At 40.2% G+C, this 16824-nt stretch overlaps 1 protein-coding gene across 44 annotated transcripts in view; it reads right to left on the bottom strand.

Moving 5' to 3' along the window:
* NRCAM (neuronal cell adhesion molecule) overlaps positions 1-16824 on the bottom strand; it is a 307399-nt gene that overhangs the window by 59926 nt on the left and 230649 nt on the right. For all 44 annotated transcript variants that reach the window (XM_050785151.1, XM_050785174.1, XM_050785161.1 and 41 more), the window contains 2 exons: positions 2109-2293; positions 217-348 (listed from right to left, as the gene is read on the bottom strand). In XM_050785151.1, coding sequence (XP_050641108.1) covers positions 217-348; positions 2109-2293 — 317 coding nt within the window. The remainder of the gene's footprint in view (positions 1-216; positions 349-2108; positions 2294-16824) is intronic.

Raw genomic sequence — 16824 nt, 5'->3', positions numbered from 1 at the left:
TGTCATCACATACCATTATGTTAACTGCATAAACTATTCACACTCATAATAAATATCTAATGGTAATAAAACACAAAGGTAATTTGGTGCCTCTGTTTAACATACATGTGGCTTCCTTCCTTAACCTGAATTATTTTTTATCACCATTTATTCATTGTTGGGATGTATATATGCTCTAAAAATATACTGCAACTAGAACCAGTCAAGGCAACTTACTTTCTATTGGGACTCCATTTGTTAACCAGCTAATTCTGGGTTTGGGGTTGCCATTAGCTCTGCAGATCAAGGTCCCATCCTCTCCTGGGGACAGCACAAGATTTTGAGGGGCTGTGATCCAGTATGGAGCCGCTTTATAGGAGGAAGAAAAAAGATCAAAAATCTGAATCAAATAAGCATTTTAGCAAAAGAACATATTGAACTATTTTAATAATACAAGCAAGTACTTCACACTAAACTGTTTAGTCTCATTTTTTTGAGCAAATAGATTTATAAATGATGCTTCAAGCACTTAAAATTTTCAAAAGAATGTTTAAAGAGACTCACACACATATATGTATTATTTCTAGACCTGTTTGATACAAATCTCATTTTCTCATTTTACATTAAAATTAATCAGACATTGACAGATTTATCTAAGCATACAGAGCAAATTACAGATATAGGTAGGGCTAAGAAACACAAATTTAAATTCTGGGTCAGGCGCGGTGGCACATGCCTGTAATCCCAACACTTTGGGGAGCCAAGGTGGCTGGATCACTTGAGGTCAGGAGTTCGAAACCAGCCTGGCCAACATGGTAAAACCCTGTCTCTATTGAAAATACAAAAAAAAAAAAAAAAAAAAAAATTAGCTGGGTGTGGTGGTGGGTGCCTATAATCCCCCCTACTTGGGAGGCTGAGGCAGGAGAATTGCTTGAACCCAGGAGGCAGAGGTTGCAGTGAGCCAAGATAGTGCCATTATACTCCAGCCTGGGCAACAGAGCGAGACTCCGACTCAAAATAAATAAATAAATAAAATAAATTCCAAGCCCTGTAGAATATATATATATATATAAAATTAGGAAGCAACTTAAAAACATCATTTTTGAAAAGTTGCAAAGGTATTACAGAGTGTTTCCATATGTCCTTCACTCAGCTTCCTCTAATGTTACCATCTTACATGACCATGGTCCAGTTACCTAATGAAAAGTTAACACTGGTACTTAACTAAACTCTACATTCTGTTATTATTTCCCATTTTTGCATTAATGTCTTGTTTCTGTCCCGGGATCCTGTCCTAGACACCATATTTACTTGTAACATCTTTTGCATTTACTTGTCATAGTCTCCAATCTGACAATTTCTTGGTCTTTCCTTGTCTTTTGTGACCTTGACAATTTTGAAGAGTCACTTATTTCATAGACTGTCTTACAGCTTAGGTTTGTCTGATGTTTTCTCATGGTTACCTGAGGTTTTAGGCTTTTGAGAATATCTCAAAGGTCATGAATCCTTCTAATTGTACCATGTGAGGGAATATATGATATCAACATGACTTATTATTGTTGATGCTAACATTCATCACTTGGTTAAGATTTTGTCTGCCAGGTTTCTCCACTCCAAAGTTACTATTTCCCTGGATTCCATACTCTGTTCATTAGTGTCCAGCATACACTCAAGAAGAGGGAAAGTAAGCTCCATCTTCTAAAAAAGGAGTAATAAAGTATTTGTGGACATGCTAAAACTTCCCCAGTAATTAATTTCTGCAGGATAAAAACACTTTGAAGCTATGCAAATACCCTGTTTCTCCTTAAAGTTTCACCCACTAATTTTAGCATTCATTGTTTGATCTTGCCTGCTGCAGTTATTACTGTGGGATTCTAATGTTGACTTTTCTATTTCCTTCATTCTTCCTACGTTTATTAATCGGGATTCTTCTGTGAGGAAGATTTGAACAAGTAAATTTTTAATCTGATTTAGATGCACTACAAATAGCAATGAGAAGAGAGTCAAGGTACCATGAATGCTGACATAAATTTACATTTATCATTATTAAAAATATAATGAAAACCACATTTAATTAAAGTTTCAGGGTCTCTCATGAAGGCAAGAAGAATGGATTTTAAACAATATACCTTTAACTCTAACAGAAATGGTATGGTGGATGGCTCCTAATGCATTTTTTGCTATACATTGGTAATTTCCAGAGTCTGCTTCTGAAACATGAATGATCTGCAAGGTTTTCTCAAAGTTCTTATAAACTGTCCTGTTTTTGGGTAGCATTCCATCTTCTTTTGCCCAGTAAATAATTGGGGTAGGCCTGATAGGATAAATAAATAATGATGTTACAAAAAAGAAATCCACCTATGACTACTTTTGAGGGTGAATTTTCATGCAAGTTTGTAACAAATCTTTATAAAAAATCCTAAGAAATATATAGATATTTTAATTAGCACCACACTTTTATAAATAATGCTTACAGTTTTACATTTTCACATAATCAGAACTATACTAATTTACGGCACACCACAAACTTTGATGTCAATGATGCAGTGTGAATGCCAGCATGAGTTGCTTTACTGATGGGGCCTAATTACTTTTTTCATCGTTGTGACTAATGAGGAACTCCTGGAAATTTTTACATGAAGCTACTATGTTAATCAAAAGAATTACCATTAAATTAATGATACTGAATTATAATTTTTCATCAGCTGGAATTAAAAATGTACAGAGAAAAACTCATAAACATATCTATGACCATAAATATTTGTATACATTTCCATATCAAACGGAAGAACTTTCCTATTTTACAGCAATCTATCTGATGATGTGAACTAAGTGATTAGGGAAATAGCATTCTTTCCTTAGTTTCATTATTAGTGACATTTAAAAATATTATTATACTAATTGCTAAGAATAGATCAAACCTAGGTATCACCCATATCATTTGTCACCCAACTGTGTTTTTTTTTTTTTTTTTTTTTTTTTGGAGACAGAGTCTTGCTCTGTCGCCCAGGCTGGAGTGCAGTGGCGTGATCTCGGCTCACTGCCAGCTCCGCCTCCCGGGTTCACGCCATTCTCCTGCCTCAGCCTCCCGAGTAGCTGGGACTACAGGTGCCTGCCACCACACCCGGCTAATTTTTTGTATTTTAGTAGAGATGGGGTTTCACGGTTTTAGCCAGTATGGTCTCGATCTCCTGACCTCATGATCCACCCGCCTCAGCCTCCCAAAGTGCTGGGATTACAGGCATGAGCCACCGCGCCTGGCCCCAACTGTGTTTTTTATTGTCATGAAATATGGAGACAGATGAAAAGTCAGAATATAGGTTTGGAGTTAGAAGATCTTTAGAATTCCAACCCTGTCCCTGGATTTCTGGTCTTTTTGAGGCTTAGTTTCGTTAGTTGCCTTAATGGGGATAATAAAGCTTGACTTGAACTAATAACTTTAGAAAGTTTTCATGAAGGTAAAATAAAAATCCATTCAACACAAAAATTTCCTAAGCACTGAACTATACACCAAGCACTGAGCTGTATGTTGGGAAGATGATGAAGAAAGTATGGTCCAGGCCCTCAAGAAGATAACAATATTTGTCAATAGAAATGCAAGTGACTCTGAATAAGAACAGCTCAGCCCAGAAGGGATCATCATGGCAGACGGGAGGCAGAACTAGATTGCAGCTCTGATGCGGACTGACAGAGCAGCATGTGGAGGCTTGCATCGTGAATTTTAGCTCCAGAATGACTGCAAGAACAAACCTGCTGAGAGGACTCACAGGCTCTCTGAAGGAACTGGGCTACTATTGCAGGACCCGGGAGATACCCCAAATACTGCGAGTGCCCAAACGGCAAAAGTGAGAAACTGAAGGTTTAGTTTGTGGGAGAAGTTTCTGACTTTACCTGGAGCTGAGTCAATTTAGAGAGCTGAGTGAGATACAGGGGTAGAGGAGGCAGCAGGAAAGACCCTGTGAATTCACTGGGTCCCCAAGCAGGCCATTCCTGCCTGGCACCACAGGGATCCTTCAGGAGGGCAACCAGAGGGGTGGGGAAAATGCCACAGGGAGAAGGAAGTTTCCAGCTGAACTTTATAACAATTTGAACCAGGTGAGAAACCTCCTGGCCAGAACTCGGGGAAAGGCGTGAATCCAGCGTGCAGACTCCACAGGCTGGGGAAGAACTAAGCCCTTTGCTTTTGCAGCTGGGAGGTGGATAGTCTGCGGCAAGTGCTCAAGCCCTGCTCACCCACTGCCTGGAAACAGACTTGGGGCTGTTAGGGTAGGCACTGTGGGAGTGAGACTGGCCTTTTGGTTTGCGTGGGAGCTGGGTGAGGCCCGTGACTGCCGGATTTCCCTCGCTTCCCCGACAACCTGCATAGCAGAGGCAGCCATAATCCTCCTAGGTACACAACTCCATTGACCTGGGAACCTCACTCCCTCCCCAACAGCAGCCACAGCAAGACCCACCCAAAGAGAGTCTGAGCTCAGACATGCCTAGCCCTACCCCCACCTGATGGGCCTTCCCTACCAACCCTGGTAGCTGAAGACAAAGGGCGTATAATCTTGGGAGTTCTAGGGCTCCAATCACCACCAGTTCCTCTCCATACTACCACAACTGATGCTCTCTGGAAAGCACCACCTCCTGGCAGGAGGCCAACCAGCACAAAAATAGAACATTAAACCACTAAAGCTAAAAACCCTCACAGAGTTCATTTCAACCCCTTGCCACCTCCACCGGAACAGGTGCTGGTATCCATGGTGGAGAGACTGACGGTTCACATCACAGGACTCTGTGCAAACTCCAGTAGCAGCCTGGAGCTGGGTAGACTTGCTGGGTGGCTAGACCCAGAAGAGAGATAACAATCACTGCGGCCTGGCTCACAGGAAGCCACATCCATACGAAAAAGGGGAGAGTACTACATTAAGGGAAAACCCCATGGGACAAAACAATCTGAACAACAGACTTCAGCTCTAGACTTCCCTTCTGACAGAATCTACCCAAATGAGAAGGAACCAGAAAACCAACTCTAGTAATATGACAAAACAAGGCTTTTTAACAACCCCCAAAGAATCACACTAGCTCACCAGCAAGGGATCCAAACCAAGAAGAAATCCCTGATTTACCTGAAAAAGAATTCAGGAGGTTAGTTATTAAGCTTATCAGAGAGGCACCAGAGAAAGGCAAAGCCCAATGTAAGGAAATCCAAAAAACAATACAAAAAGCAAAGGGAGAAATAGTCAAGGAAATAGATACCACAAAGAAAAAACAATCAAAACTTCAGGAAACATTGGACACACTTATAGAAATGCAAAATGCTCTGAAAAATCTCAGCAATAGAACTGAACAAGTAGAAGAGAGAAATTAAGAGTTTGAAGACAGGTCTTTTAATGAACCCAATCCAACAAATACAAAAAGAAAAGAATAGGAAAATATGAACAAAGCCTCCAAGAAGTCTGGGATTATGTTAAATGACCAAACCTAAGAATACTCAGTGTTCCTGAGGAACAAGAGAAATCTAAAAGTTTGGAAAACATATTTGGAGGAATGATCGAGGAAGACTTTTCTGGCCTTGCTAGAGACCTAGACATTCAAATACAGGAAGCACAAAGAACACCTGGAAAATTCATCTCAAAAAGATGTCTAGGCACACTGTCATCAGGTTATCCAAAGTTAAGATGAAGGAAAGAATCTTAAGAGCTGTGAGACAAAAGCATGAGGTAACCTATAAAGGGACATCTATCAGATTAACAGCAGAGTTCTCAGCAGAAACCCTACAAGCTAGAAGGGATTGGGGCCCTATCTTCAGCCTCCACAAACAAAACAATTATCAATCAAGAATTTTTTATCCAGCAAAACTAAGCATCATATTTGAAGGAAAGATACAGTCTTCTTCAGATAAACAAATGCTGAGAGAATTTGCCATTACCAAACCACCACTACAAGAACTGCTAAAAGGAGCTCTAAATCTTAAAACAAATCCTGGAAACACATCAAAACAGAACCTCTTTAAAGCATAAATCACACAGGACCTATAAAACAAAAATATAATTTAAAAAGCAAAAACAAAAAACAAAAAACCCAAGGTACACAGGCAACAAATAGCACAATGAATGCAAGGGCATCTCACATCTTAATACTAACATTGAATGTAAATGGGCTAAATGCTCCACTTAAAAGATACAGAACTGCAGAATGGATAAGAACTCACCACCAACTATCTGCTGCCTTCAGGAGACTCACCTAATGCATAAAGACTCACATAAAATTAAAGTAAAGGAGTGGAAAAAGGCATTTCATGCAAATGGACACCAAAAGCGAGCAGAGGTAGCTATTCTTGTATCAGTCAAAACAAACTTTAAAGCAAGAGCAGTTGAAAGAGACAAAGAGGGACATTATATAATGGTAAAAGGCCTTGTCCAGGAAAATATAACAATCCTAAACATACATATACCTAACACTGGAGCTCCTAAATTTATAAAACAATTACTAATAGACCTAAGAAATGAGATAGACAGCAACACAGTAATAGTATGGAATTTCAGCACTCCAATGACAGCACTAGACAGGTCATCAAGACAGAAAGTCAACAAAGAAACAATGGATTTAAACTATACCTTGAAACAAATAGACTTAACAGATATATACAAAACATTTCATCCCACAACTGCAGAATACACATTCTTTTTTTAAAATTTATTTTTGTTTTTTAAAAATTTTATTTATGTGTATTTTTTACTATACTTTAAATTCTGGGATGCATGTGCAGAACGTGCAGGTTTGTTACATAGGTACACACATGCCATGGTGCTTTGCTGCACCCACCAACGCGTCATCTACATTAGGTATTTCTCCTAATGCTATCCCTCCCCTAGCCCCCCCACCCCTCAACAGGCCCCAGTGTGTGATGTTCCCCTCCCTGTGTCCATGTGTTCTCTTTGTTCAACTCCCACTTATGAGTGAGAACACGTGGTGTTTGGTTTTCTGTTCCTGTGTTAGTCTGCTGAGAATGATGTTTCTAGCTGCATCCATGTCCCTACAAAGGACATGAACTCATCCTTTTTTATGGCTGCATAGTATTCCATGGTGTATATGTGCTACATTTTCTTTATCTGGTCTATTATTGATGGGCATTTGGGTTGGTTTCAAGTCTCTGCTATTATGAATAGTGCTGCAATAAACATACGTGTGCATGTGTATGCAAGGGTACCTCACATCTCAATACTAACATTGAATGTAAATGGCCTAAGCGCTCCACTTAAAAGATACAGAACAGCAGAATATAGTAGAATGATGTATTTATAATCATTTATAGTAGAATGATTTATAATCCTTTGGGTATATGCCCAGTAATGGGATTGCTGGGTCAAATGCTATTTCTGGTTCTAGGTCCTTGAGGAATTGGCATACTGTCTTCCAAAGTGGGTTGAACTATTGACATGCCCACCAACAGTGTAAAAGTGTTCCTATTTCTCCACATCCTCTCCAGCATCTGTCGTTTCCTGACTTTTTAATGATTACAATTCTAACTGGCATGAGATGGTATCCCATTGTGCTTTTGATTTGCACTTCTCCAATGACCAGTGATGATGAGCTTTTTTTCATGTTTGTTGGCTGTATAAATGTCTTCTTTTGAGAAGTGTCTGCTCATATCCTTTGTTTACTTTTTGATGAGGTTGCTTTTTCTTGCAAATCTGTTTAAGTTCCTTGTAAATTCTGGATATTAGACCTTTGTCAGATGGATAGATTGCAAAAATTTACTCTCATCCCTTACTATTACTGTGTTGCTGTCTATCTCATTTCTTAGGTCTATTAGTAATTGTTTTATAAATTTAGGAGCTCCAGTGTTAGGTATATGTATGTTTAGGATTGTTATATTTTCCTGAACAAGGCCTTTTACCATTATATAATGTCCCTCTTTGTCTCTTTCAACTGCTCTTTCTTTTGCTGTGCAGAAACTCTTTAGTTTAATTAGATCACATTTGTCAGTTTTGACTTTTGTTGCCATTGCTTTTGGTGTTTTAGTCATGAAGTCTTTGCCCATGCCTGTCCTGAATGGTATTGCCTAGGTTTTCTTCTAGGGTTTTTATGGTTTTAGGTCTAATATTTAAGTCTTTAATATATCTTGAGTTAATTTTTGTATAAGGTGTAAGGGAGGGATCCAGTTTCAGTTTTCTGCTTATGGGTAGCCAGTTTTCCTAATACCATTTATTAAACAGGGAATCCTTTCTCCATTGCTTTTGTCAGGTTTGTCAAAGATCACATGGTTGTAAATGTGTGGCGTTATTTCTGAGGCCTCTGTTCTGTTCCGTTTTGGTACCAGCATCAGTTTGGTACCAGTACCATGCTGTTTCGGTTACTGTAGCCTTGTAATATAGTTTGAAGTAAGGTAGCGTGATGCCCCCAGCTATGTTCTTTTTGTTTAGGATTGTCTTGGCTATATGGGCTCTTTTTTGGTTCCATATGAAATTTAAAGTAGTTTTTTCTAATTCTGTGAAGAAAGTCAATGGTAGCTTGATGGGGATAGCATTGAATCTATAAATTACTTTGAGTAGTATGGCCATTTTCATGATACTGATTCTTCCTATCCATGAGCATGGAATCTTTTTCCATTTGTTTATGACCTCACTTCTTTCCTTGAGCAGTGGTTTGTAGTTCTTCTTGGAGAGGTCGTTCACATCCCTTGTAAGTTGTATTCCTAGGTATTTTATTGTGAATGGGAGTTCACTCATGATTTGGCTCTCTGTTTGTCTATTATTGGTGTAGAGGAATGCTTGTGATTTTTGCACATTGATTTTTGTATCCTGAGGCTTTGCTGAAGTTGCTTACCAGCTTAAGAAGATTTTGGGCAGAGACGATGGGTTTTCTAAATATACAATCAGGTCATCTGCAAACAGAGACAATTTAACTTCCTCTCTTCCTATTTGAATATGCTTTATTTCTTTCTCTTGCCTGATTGCCCTGGCCAGAACTTCCAACACTATGTTGAATAGTAGTGGTGAGAGAGGGCATCCTTAACTTGTGCCAGTTTTCAAAGGGAATGTTTCCAGCTTGTGCCCATTCAGTATGGTATTGGCTGTGGGTTTGTCATAAATAGCTCTTATTAGTTTGAGATATATTCTATCAATACCTATTTTATTGAGAGATTTTAGCATGAAGTGCTGTTGAATTTTGTCGAAGGCTTTTTCTGCATGTATTGAGATAATCATGTGGTTTTTATCATTGGTTCTGTTTATGAGATGGATTATGTTTATTGATTTGCATATGTTGAACCAGCCTTGCATCGCAGGGATGAAGTCGACTTGATTGTGGTGGATAAGCTTTTTGATGTGCTGCTGGATTCGGTTTGCCAGTATTTTATCGAGGATTTTTGCATCAATGTTCATCAGGGATACTGGCCTGAAATTTTCTTCTTTTGTTGTGTCTCTGCCAGGTTTTGGTATCAGGATGATGCTGGCCTCACAAAATGAGTTAGGGAGGATACCCTCTTTTTCTATTGTTTGGAATAGCTTCAGAAGGAATGGTACCAGCTCTTTTTTGTACCTCTGGTAGAATTCGGCTGTAAATTCATCTGTTCCGGGGCTTTTTTTGCTTGGTAGGCTATTAATTATGGCCTCAATTTCAGAACTTGTTATTAGTCTATTCAGGGATTTGACGTCTTCCTAGTTTAGTCTTGGGAGGGCGAATGTGTCCAGGAATTTATCCGTCTCTTCTAGATTTTCTAGTTTATTTGCGTAGAGGTGTTTATAGTATTCTCTGATGGTAGTTTGTATTTCTGTGGGATCAGTGGTGGAATCCTCTTTATCATTTTTTATTGTGTCTATTTGATTCTTCTCTCTTTTCTTCTTTATTAGTCTGGCTAGTGGTCTATTTTGTTAATCTTTCCAAAAAACCAGCTCCTGGATTCACTGATTTTTTTGAAGGGTTTTTCATGTCTCTATCACCTTCAGTTCTGCTCTGATCCTAGTTATTTCTTGTTTTCTGCGAGCTTTTGAATTTGTTTGCTGTTACTTCTCTAGTTCTTTTAACTGTGATGTTAGGGTGTCAATGTCTGATCTTTCCCAGTTTGTCCTGTGGACATTTAGTGCTATAAATTTCCCCCTAAACACTGCTTTAGCGGTGTCCCAGAGATTCTGGTAAGTTGTGTCTTTGTTCTCATTGGTTTCAAAGAACATCTTTATTTCTGCCTTAATTTCATTATTTACCCAGTCGTCATTCAGGAGCAGGTTGATCAGTTTCCATGTAGCTGTGTGGTTTTGAGTGAGTTTCTCAATCTTGAGTTCTAATTTGATTGCAGTGTGGTCTGACAGACTGTTATGATTTCTGTTCTTTTGCATTTGGTGAGGAGTGTTTTATTTCCAATTCTGTGGTCAATTTTAGAATAAGTGTGATGTCGTGCTGGAAAGAATGTATATTCTGTTGATTTGGGGTGGAGAGTTCTATAGATGTCTATTAGGTCTGCTTGGTCCAGAGCTTAGTTCAAGTCCTAAATATCCTTGATAATTTTCTGTCTCGTTGATCTGTTGACAGTGGGGTGTTAAAGTCTCCCATGATTATTGTGTGGCAGTCTAACTCTCTTTGTAGGTCTCTAAGAACTTGCTTTCTGAATCTGGGTGCTCCTGTATTGTGTGCATATATATTCAGGATAGTTAGCTGTTCTTGTTGCATTGATCCCTTTCCCATTATGTAATACCCTTGTCTTTTTGTTTTTTGGTCTTTGTTGGTTTAAAGTCTGTTTTATCAGAGACTACGATTGCAACTCCTGCCTTTTTTTTTTTCTTTCCATTTGCTTGGTAAATATTCCTTCATCCCTTTATTTTGAGCCTATGTGTGTATTTGCACATGAGATGGGTCTCCTGAATACAGCACACTGATGGGTCTTGATTCTTTATCCAATTTGCCAGTCTGTGTCTTTTAATTTGGGCATTTACCCCATTTAGTTTTTTTAGTTTTTTTTTTTTGGAGATGTAGTCTGGCTCTGTTCCCCAGGCTGGAGTGCAGTGGCGCGATCTCGGCTCACTGCAAGCTCCGCCTCCTGGGATCATGCCATTCTCCTGCCTCAGCCTCCTGAGTAGCTGGGACTACAGGCGCCTGCCACCGCGCCCGGCTAATTTTTTTTGTATTTTTAGTAGAGACGAGGTTTCACCGTGGTCTCGATCTCCTGACCTTGTGATCCACCCGCCTCGGCCTCCCAAAGTGCTGGGATTACAGGCATGAGCCACCGCGCCTGGCCTGCCCATTTACATTTAAGGTTAATATTGTTATGTGTGAATTTGATCCTGTCATTATGATGCTAGCTGGTTATTTTGCCCGTTAGCTGATGCAGTTTCTTCATAGTGTCGATAGTGTTTACAATTTGGTATGTTTTTGCAGTGACTGGTTCCAGTTTTTTCTTTCCATATTTAACGCTTCCTTCAGGAGGTCTTGTAAGGCAGGCCTGTTGGTGACAAAATCCATCAGCATTTGCTTGTCTGTAAAGGATTTTATTTCTCCTTCACTTATGAAGCTTAGTTTGGCTGGATATGAAATTCTGAGTTGAAAATTCTTTTCTTTAAGAATGTTGGCCGGGCGCGGTGGCTCACGCCTGTAATCCCAGCACTTTGGGAGGCCGAGGCGGGCGGATCACAAGGTCAGGAGATCGAGACCACGGTGAAACCCCATCTCTACTAAAAATACAAAAAATTAGCCGGGCGCGGTAGTGGGCGCCTGTAGTCCCAGCTACTCAGGAGGCTGAGGCAGGAGAATGGCGTGAACCCGGGAGGCGGAGTTTGCAGTGAGCCGAGGTCGCGCCACTGCACTCCAGCCTGGGGGACACAGCGAGACTCCGTCTCCAAAAAAAAAAAAAAAAAAAAAAAAAAGAATGTTGAATATTGGCCCCCACTTTCTTCTGGCTTGTAGGGTTTCTGCTGAGAGATCTGCTATTAGTCTGATGGGCTTCCTTTTGTGGATAACCCAACCTTTCCCTCTGGTTGCCCTTAACATTTTTTACTTAATTGCAACCTTGGTGAATCTGATGATTGTGTGTCTTGGGGTTGTTCTTCTTGAGGAGTATCTTTACGGTGTTCTCTGTATTTCCTGAATTTGAATGCTGGCCTGTCTTGCTAGGTTGGGGAAGTTCTCCTGGATAATATCCTGAAAAGTGTTTTCCAACTTGGTTCCATTCTCCCTGTCACTTTCAGGTACACCAATCAAATATAGGTTTGGTCTTTTCACATAGTCACATATTTTTTGGAGGCTTCGTTCATTCTTTTTCATTCTTTTTTTCTCTAATCTTGTCTTCACACTTTATTTCATTAAGTTGATCTTCAATCTCTGTTATCCTTTCTTCCGCTTGATTGATTTAGCTACTGATTCTTGTGTATGATTCACAAAGCTCTTGTGCTGTGTTTTTCAGTTCCATCAGGTCATTTATGTTCTTCTCTAAACTGGTTATTCTAATTAGCAACTCCTCTAACCTTTTTTCAAGGTTCTTAGCTTCCTTGCATTGGGTTAGAACAAGCTCCTTTAGCTCAGAGGAGTTTACTATTACCCACCTTCTGAAGCCTACTTCTGTCAATTCGTCAAACTCATTCTCTGTCCAGTTTTGTTCTCTTGCTGGTGAGTAGTTGTGATCTTTTGGATGAGAAGAGGCATTCTCATTTTTGGAACTTTCAGCCCTTTTGTACCGGTTTTTCCTCATCTCTGTGGATTTATCTACCTTTGGTCTTTGATGTTGGTGACCCCTTCAGATGGGTTTTTTGTGTGGATGTCCTTTTTGTTGATGTTGATGCTATTTCTTTCTGTTTGTTAGTTTTTGTTCTAACAGTAGGCCCCTCTGCTGCAGGTCTGCTGGAGTTTGCTGGAGATCCACTCCAGACCCTGTTTGCTTGGGTATCACCAGCGGAGTCTGCAGAACAGCAAAGATTGCTGCCTGTTCCTTCCTCTGGATGCTTCGTCCCAGAAGGGCACCTGCCAGATGCCAGCTGGAGCTCTCCTGTATGAGGTGTCTGTCGACTCCTGCTGGGAGGTGACTCCTAGTCAGGCAGCATGGGGCTCAGGGGCCCACTTGAGGAGGCAGTCTGTCCCTTAGCTGAACTCTAGTGCTGTGCTGGGAGATCTGCTGCTCTCTTCAGAGCTAGCAGCAGGAATGTTTAAATCTGCTGAAGCTGCACCTGCAGCTGCCCCTTCCCCCAGGTGCTCTGTCTCAGGGAGATAGCACATGGAACTCCCTGACTGGGGTTGCTGCCTTTCTTTCAGAGATGCCCTGCCCACAGAGGAGGAATCTAGAGAGGCAGTCTGGCTACAGCAGCTTTGCCGAGCTGTGGTAGGCTCTGCCAAGTTCAAACTTCCTGGCAGGTTTGTTTACACTGTGAGGGGAAAACTGCCTATTCAAGCCTCAGTAATGGCAGACGCCCATCCTCCACCAAGTTAGAGCATCCGAGGTCGACTTCAGACTGCTGTGCTGGCAGCAAGAATTTCAAGCCAGTGGATCTTGGCTTGCTGGGCTCCATGGGGGTGAGATCCACTGAGCTAGATCACTTGGCTCCCTGGCTTCAGCCTCCTTTCCAGGGGAATGAAGGGTTCTGTCTCATTGGTGTTCCAGGCACCACTGGGGTATGGGAAAAAAAAAAAAAAAAAAAAAAACCTCCTGCAGCTGGCTTGGTGTCTACCCAAATGGTCGCCCAGTTTTTTGCTTGAAACCCAGGGCCCTGGTGGTGTAGGCAACCCAGGGAATCTCCTGGTCTGCAGGTGGTGAAGGCCATGGGCAAAGCGTAGTATCTTGGGCCGGAATGCACCGTTCCTCATGGCACAGTCCGTCATGGCTTCCCTTGGCTAGTGGAGGGAGTTCCCTGATCCCTCGCACTTCCTGAGTGAGACGACGACCCCACCCTGCTTCGGCTCGCCCTCTGTGGACTGCACCCACTATCTAACCAGTCCCAATGAGATGAGCTGGGTACCTCAGTGGGAATGCAGAAATCACCCACCTTCTGCATTGATCTCACTGGGAGCTGTAGATTGGAGCTGTTCCTATTCAGCCATCTTTCTAGCCACCCAGAATACACATTCCATTCAATAGCACATGGAACTTTCTTGAAGATGGACCATATGATAGGCCACAAAATGAGCCTCAATAAATTTAAGAAAATTGAAATTATATCAAGCACTCTCTCAGACCACAGTGGAATAAAAGTGGAAATCAACTCCAAAAGGAACCTTCAAAGCCATGCAAAAACATGGAAATTAAATAACCTGAATGATCACTGGGTAGAAAACAAAATCAAGATGGAAATTAAAAAATTATTCTAACTGAACGACAATAGTGACACAACCTATCAAAACCTCTGGGATACAGCACAGGCGGTGCTAAGAAGAAAGTTCATAGCCCTAAATGCCTACATCAAAAAGACTGAAATGGCACAAACTGATAGTCTAAGGTCATACCTCAAGTAACTAGAGAAACAAGAACAAACCGAACCCATACCCAGAAGAAGAAAGGAGATAAAATCAGAGCAGAACTAAGTGAAACTGAAACAAACAAACAAAAAATACAAAAGATAAATGAAACAAAAAGCTGGTTCTTTGAAAAGATAAATAAAATTGATAGACCATTAGCAAGATTTAACCAAGAAAAGAAGAGAGAAAATCCAAATAACCTCATCAACAAATGAAACAGGAGATATTACAACTGACATCACCAAAATACAAAAGCTCATTCAAGGCTGCTATGAACACCTTTACACACATGAACTAGAAAACCTAAAAGAGACAGATAAATTCCTGGAAAAATACAACCCTCTTAGCTTAAATCAGGAAGAATTAGATACCTTAAACAGACCAATAAAAAGCAGGAAGATTGAAATGGTAATTAAAAAATTAACAACCAAAAAAAGTCCATGACCACATGGATTCACAGCAGAATTCTACCAGACATTCAAAGAAGAATTGGTACCAATCCTTTTGACACTATTCCACAGGATAGAGAAAGAAACATAGGAAAAAATGCTCAACATCACTAATGATCAGGGAAATGCACATCAAAACAACAATGTGATACCGCCTTACTCCTGCAAGAATGGCCACAACCAAAAAATCAAAAAACAGTAGATGTTGGCATGGATGCGGTTATCAGGGAACACTTCTACACTGCTGATGGGAATGTAACTAGTACAGACACTATGGAAAACAGTGTGGAGATTCCTTAAAGAACCAAAAGTAGAACTGCCATTTGATCCAGCAATCCCACCACTTGGTATCTACCCAGTGGAAAAGAAGTCATTATACAAAGAAGATACTTAACTTGCACACGCATGTTTATAGCCTCTCAGTTTGCAATTGCAAAATCATGGAACCAACCCAAATGCCCATCAATCAATGAGTGGATAAAGAAACTGTGACATATATATATATATATGATGGAATACTACTCAGCCATAAAAGGAATGAATTAATGGCATCTGCAGTGACCTGGATGAGAATGGAGACTATTATTCTAAGTGAAGTAACTCAGGAAAACCAAACACCATATGTTCTCGCTGATACGTGGGAGCTAAGCTGTTAGGACACATAGGCATAAGAATAATACAATGGACTTTGGGAACTTCGGGGGAAGGGTGGGAGGGGGTTGAGGGATAAAAGACTATCAAAAATAGTGTGATGGATGCACCAAAATCTCACAAATCACCACTAAATAACTTACTCATGTAACCACACACCGCCCATACCCCAATAACCTATGGAAAATAAAAAAATAATTTAAAAAAAGCTTAGCCCAGTCATCACATGGAACCATGAGAAATAATAAATTATGGTTCAAGCAAAAACAACAAAAAAAAGAAATGCAAGTGGGATTAATTGATTATAATATTGGTTTGGTTTATTTGGTTGAGTAAGAAATAAACTGAGCATATGTATCTGATGAAACAGCTTCTAGAATTAAAACATGCTGTAAATATAAAAATAAGTAGATTTTGAAAAACTATATACATGTGGAATCTGACAACATATTGATATTTCCTCATAATCAGACTACTCTGCATCTTAGATGATATGAGGGTAAGAAGGAGATGGAAGCATAGTTTCATAGTTTGAAATTATGAAAAAGCCATGAACTGTTTTGGAGGCCAGCTACTGTACTCAGCCATTGTCAGGAATTATAAATATTTTGATTTTATAAGTCCAATGGTTGGTTTATAAGTGATAGAGTCCCAATCTTGGTGTTACAACACTCCAAAGTTTTAAAAATTCTTTTGGGAGTATTGTGAAATTTCCAAATACCAACCATATTTTAGTTTTTTTATGAAATATGTCATTTGTGGGAAAAGAAGTAATTAAATTGTGAGAATAGGTACCTTCTGCTCCCAAAAGTTGTAGGCTGGCAGATTTTGCCACTATCTTATACCATAACGATGGAAATTGGGAGGATTTTTTTTTTCTTAATTCTAGCAGAAGAGATAGGGTTTTAACATATCTTTAAAAGGGGGTTTTGCTGGTTTTCTGTAGCTGGCAGAGCTGAGTAATGCATAGTGTGATTTCCTGCCTCGGCCAGCAGAGGCCTCCATGTGCCTCCTTAAGTCAAGTTTTCCTTGATTCAGGAAGGAATGTGAGACCAATGAGTTGCCTGTCAAGGACAGCAGGAATCACATGTAAGGGCAGCATGTTTCTGAGATTCTATTCCAGGTTTTCAGCAGATGTGCCCATACCAATGGTGCTTGCTCTGTGTCAGGCAGAAGACAGGGACTATACAGAAATTCCTTGTAACACAGAGCTAACATCACAGTTGCTTTTGTATCTGGGCGAGGCCTCCCTGTAACTCCTGTTAAAGGCACGTCAGTTCTAGGGTGGCTTCAATTTTGAACTGTGCACAGATGAGTTATTTCAAAG

This window comes from Macaca thibetana, chromosome 3 (genome assembly GCF_024542745.1).
Source record: "Macaca thibetana thibetana isolate TM-01 chromosome 3, ASM2454274v1, whole genome shotgun sequence".
NCBI classification, from domain to species: Eukaryota; Metazoa; Chordata; class Mammalia; order Primates; family Cercopithecidae; genus Macaca; species Macaca thibetana.
Note: the sequence above shows the minus strand (reverse complement) of the source record. Positions and strands in the feature narration are given on the sequence as shown.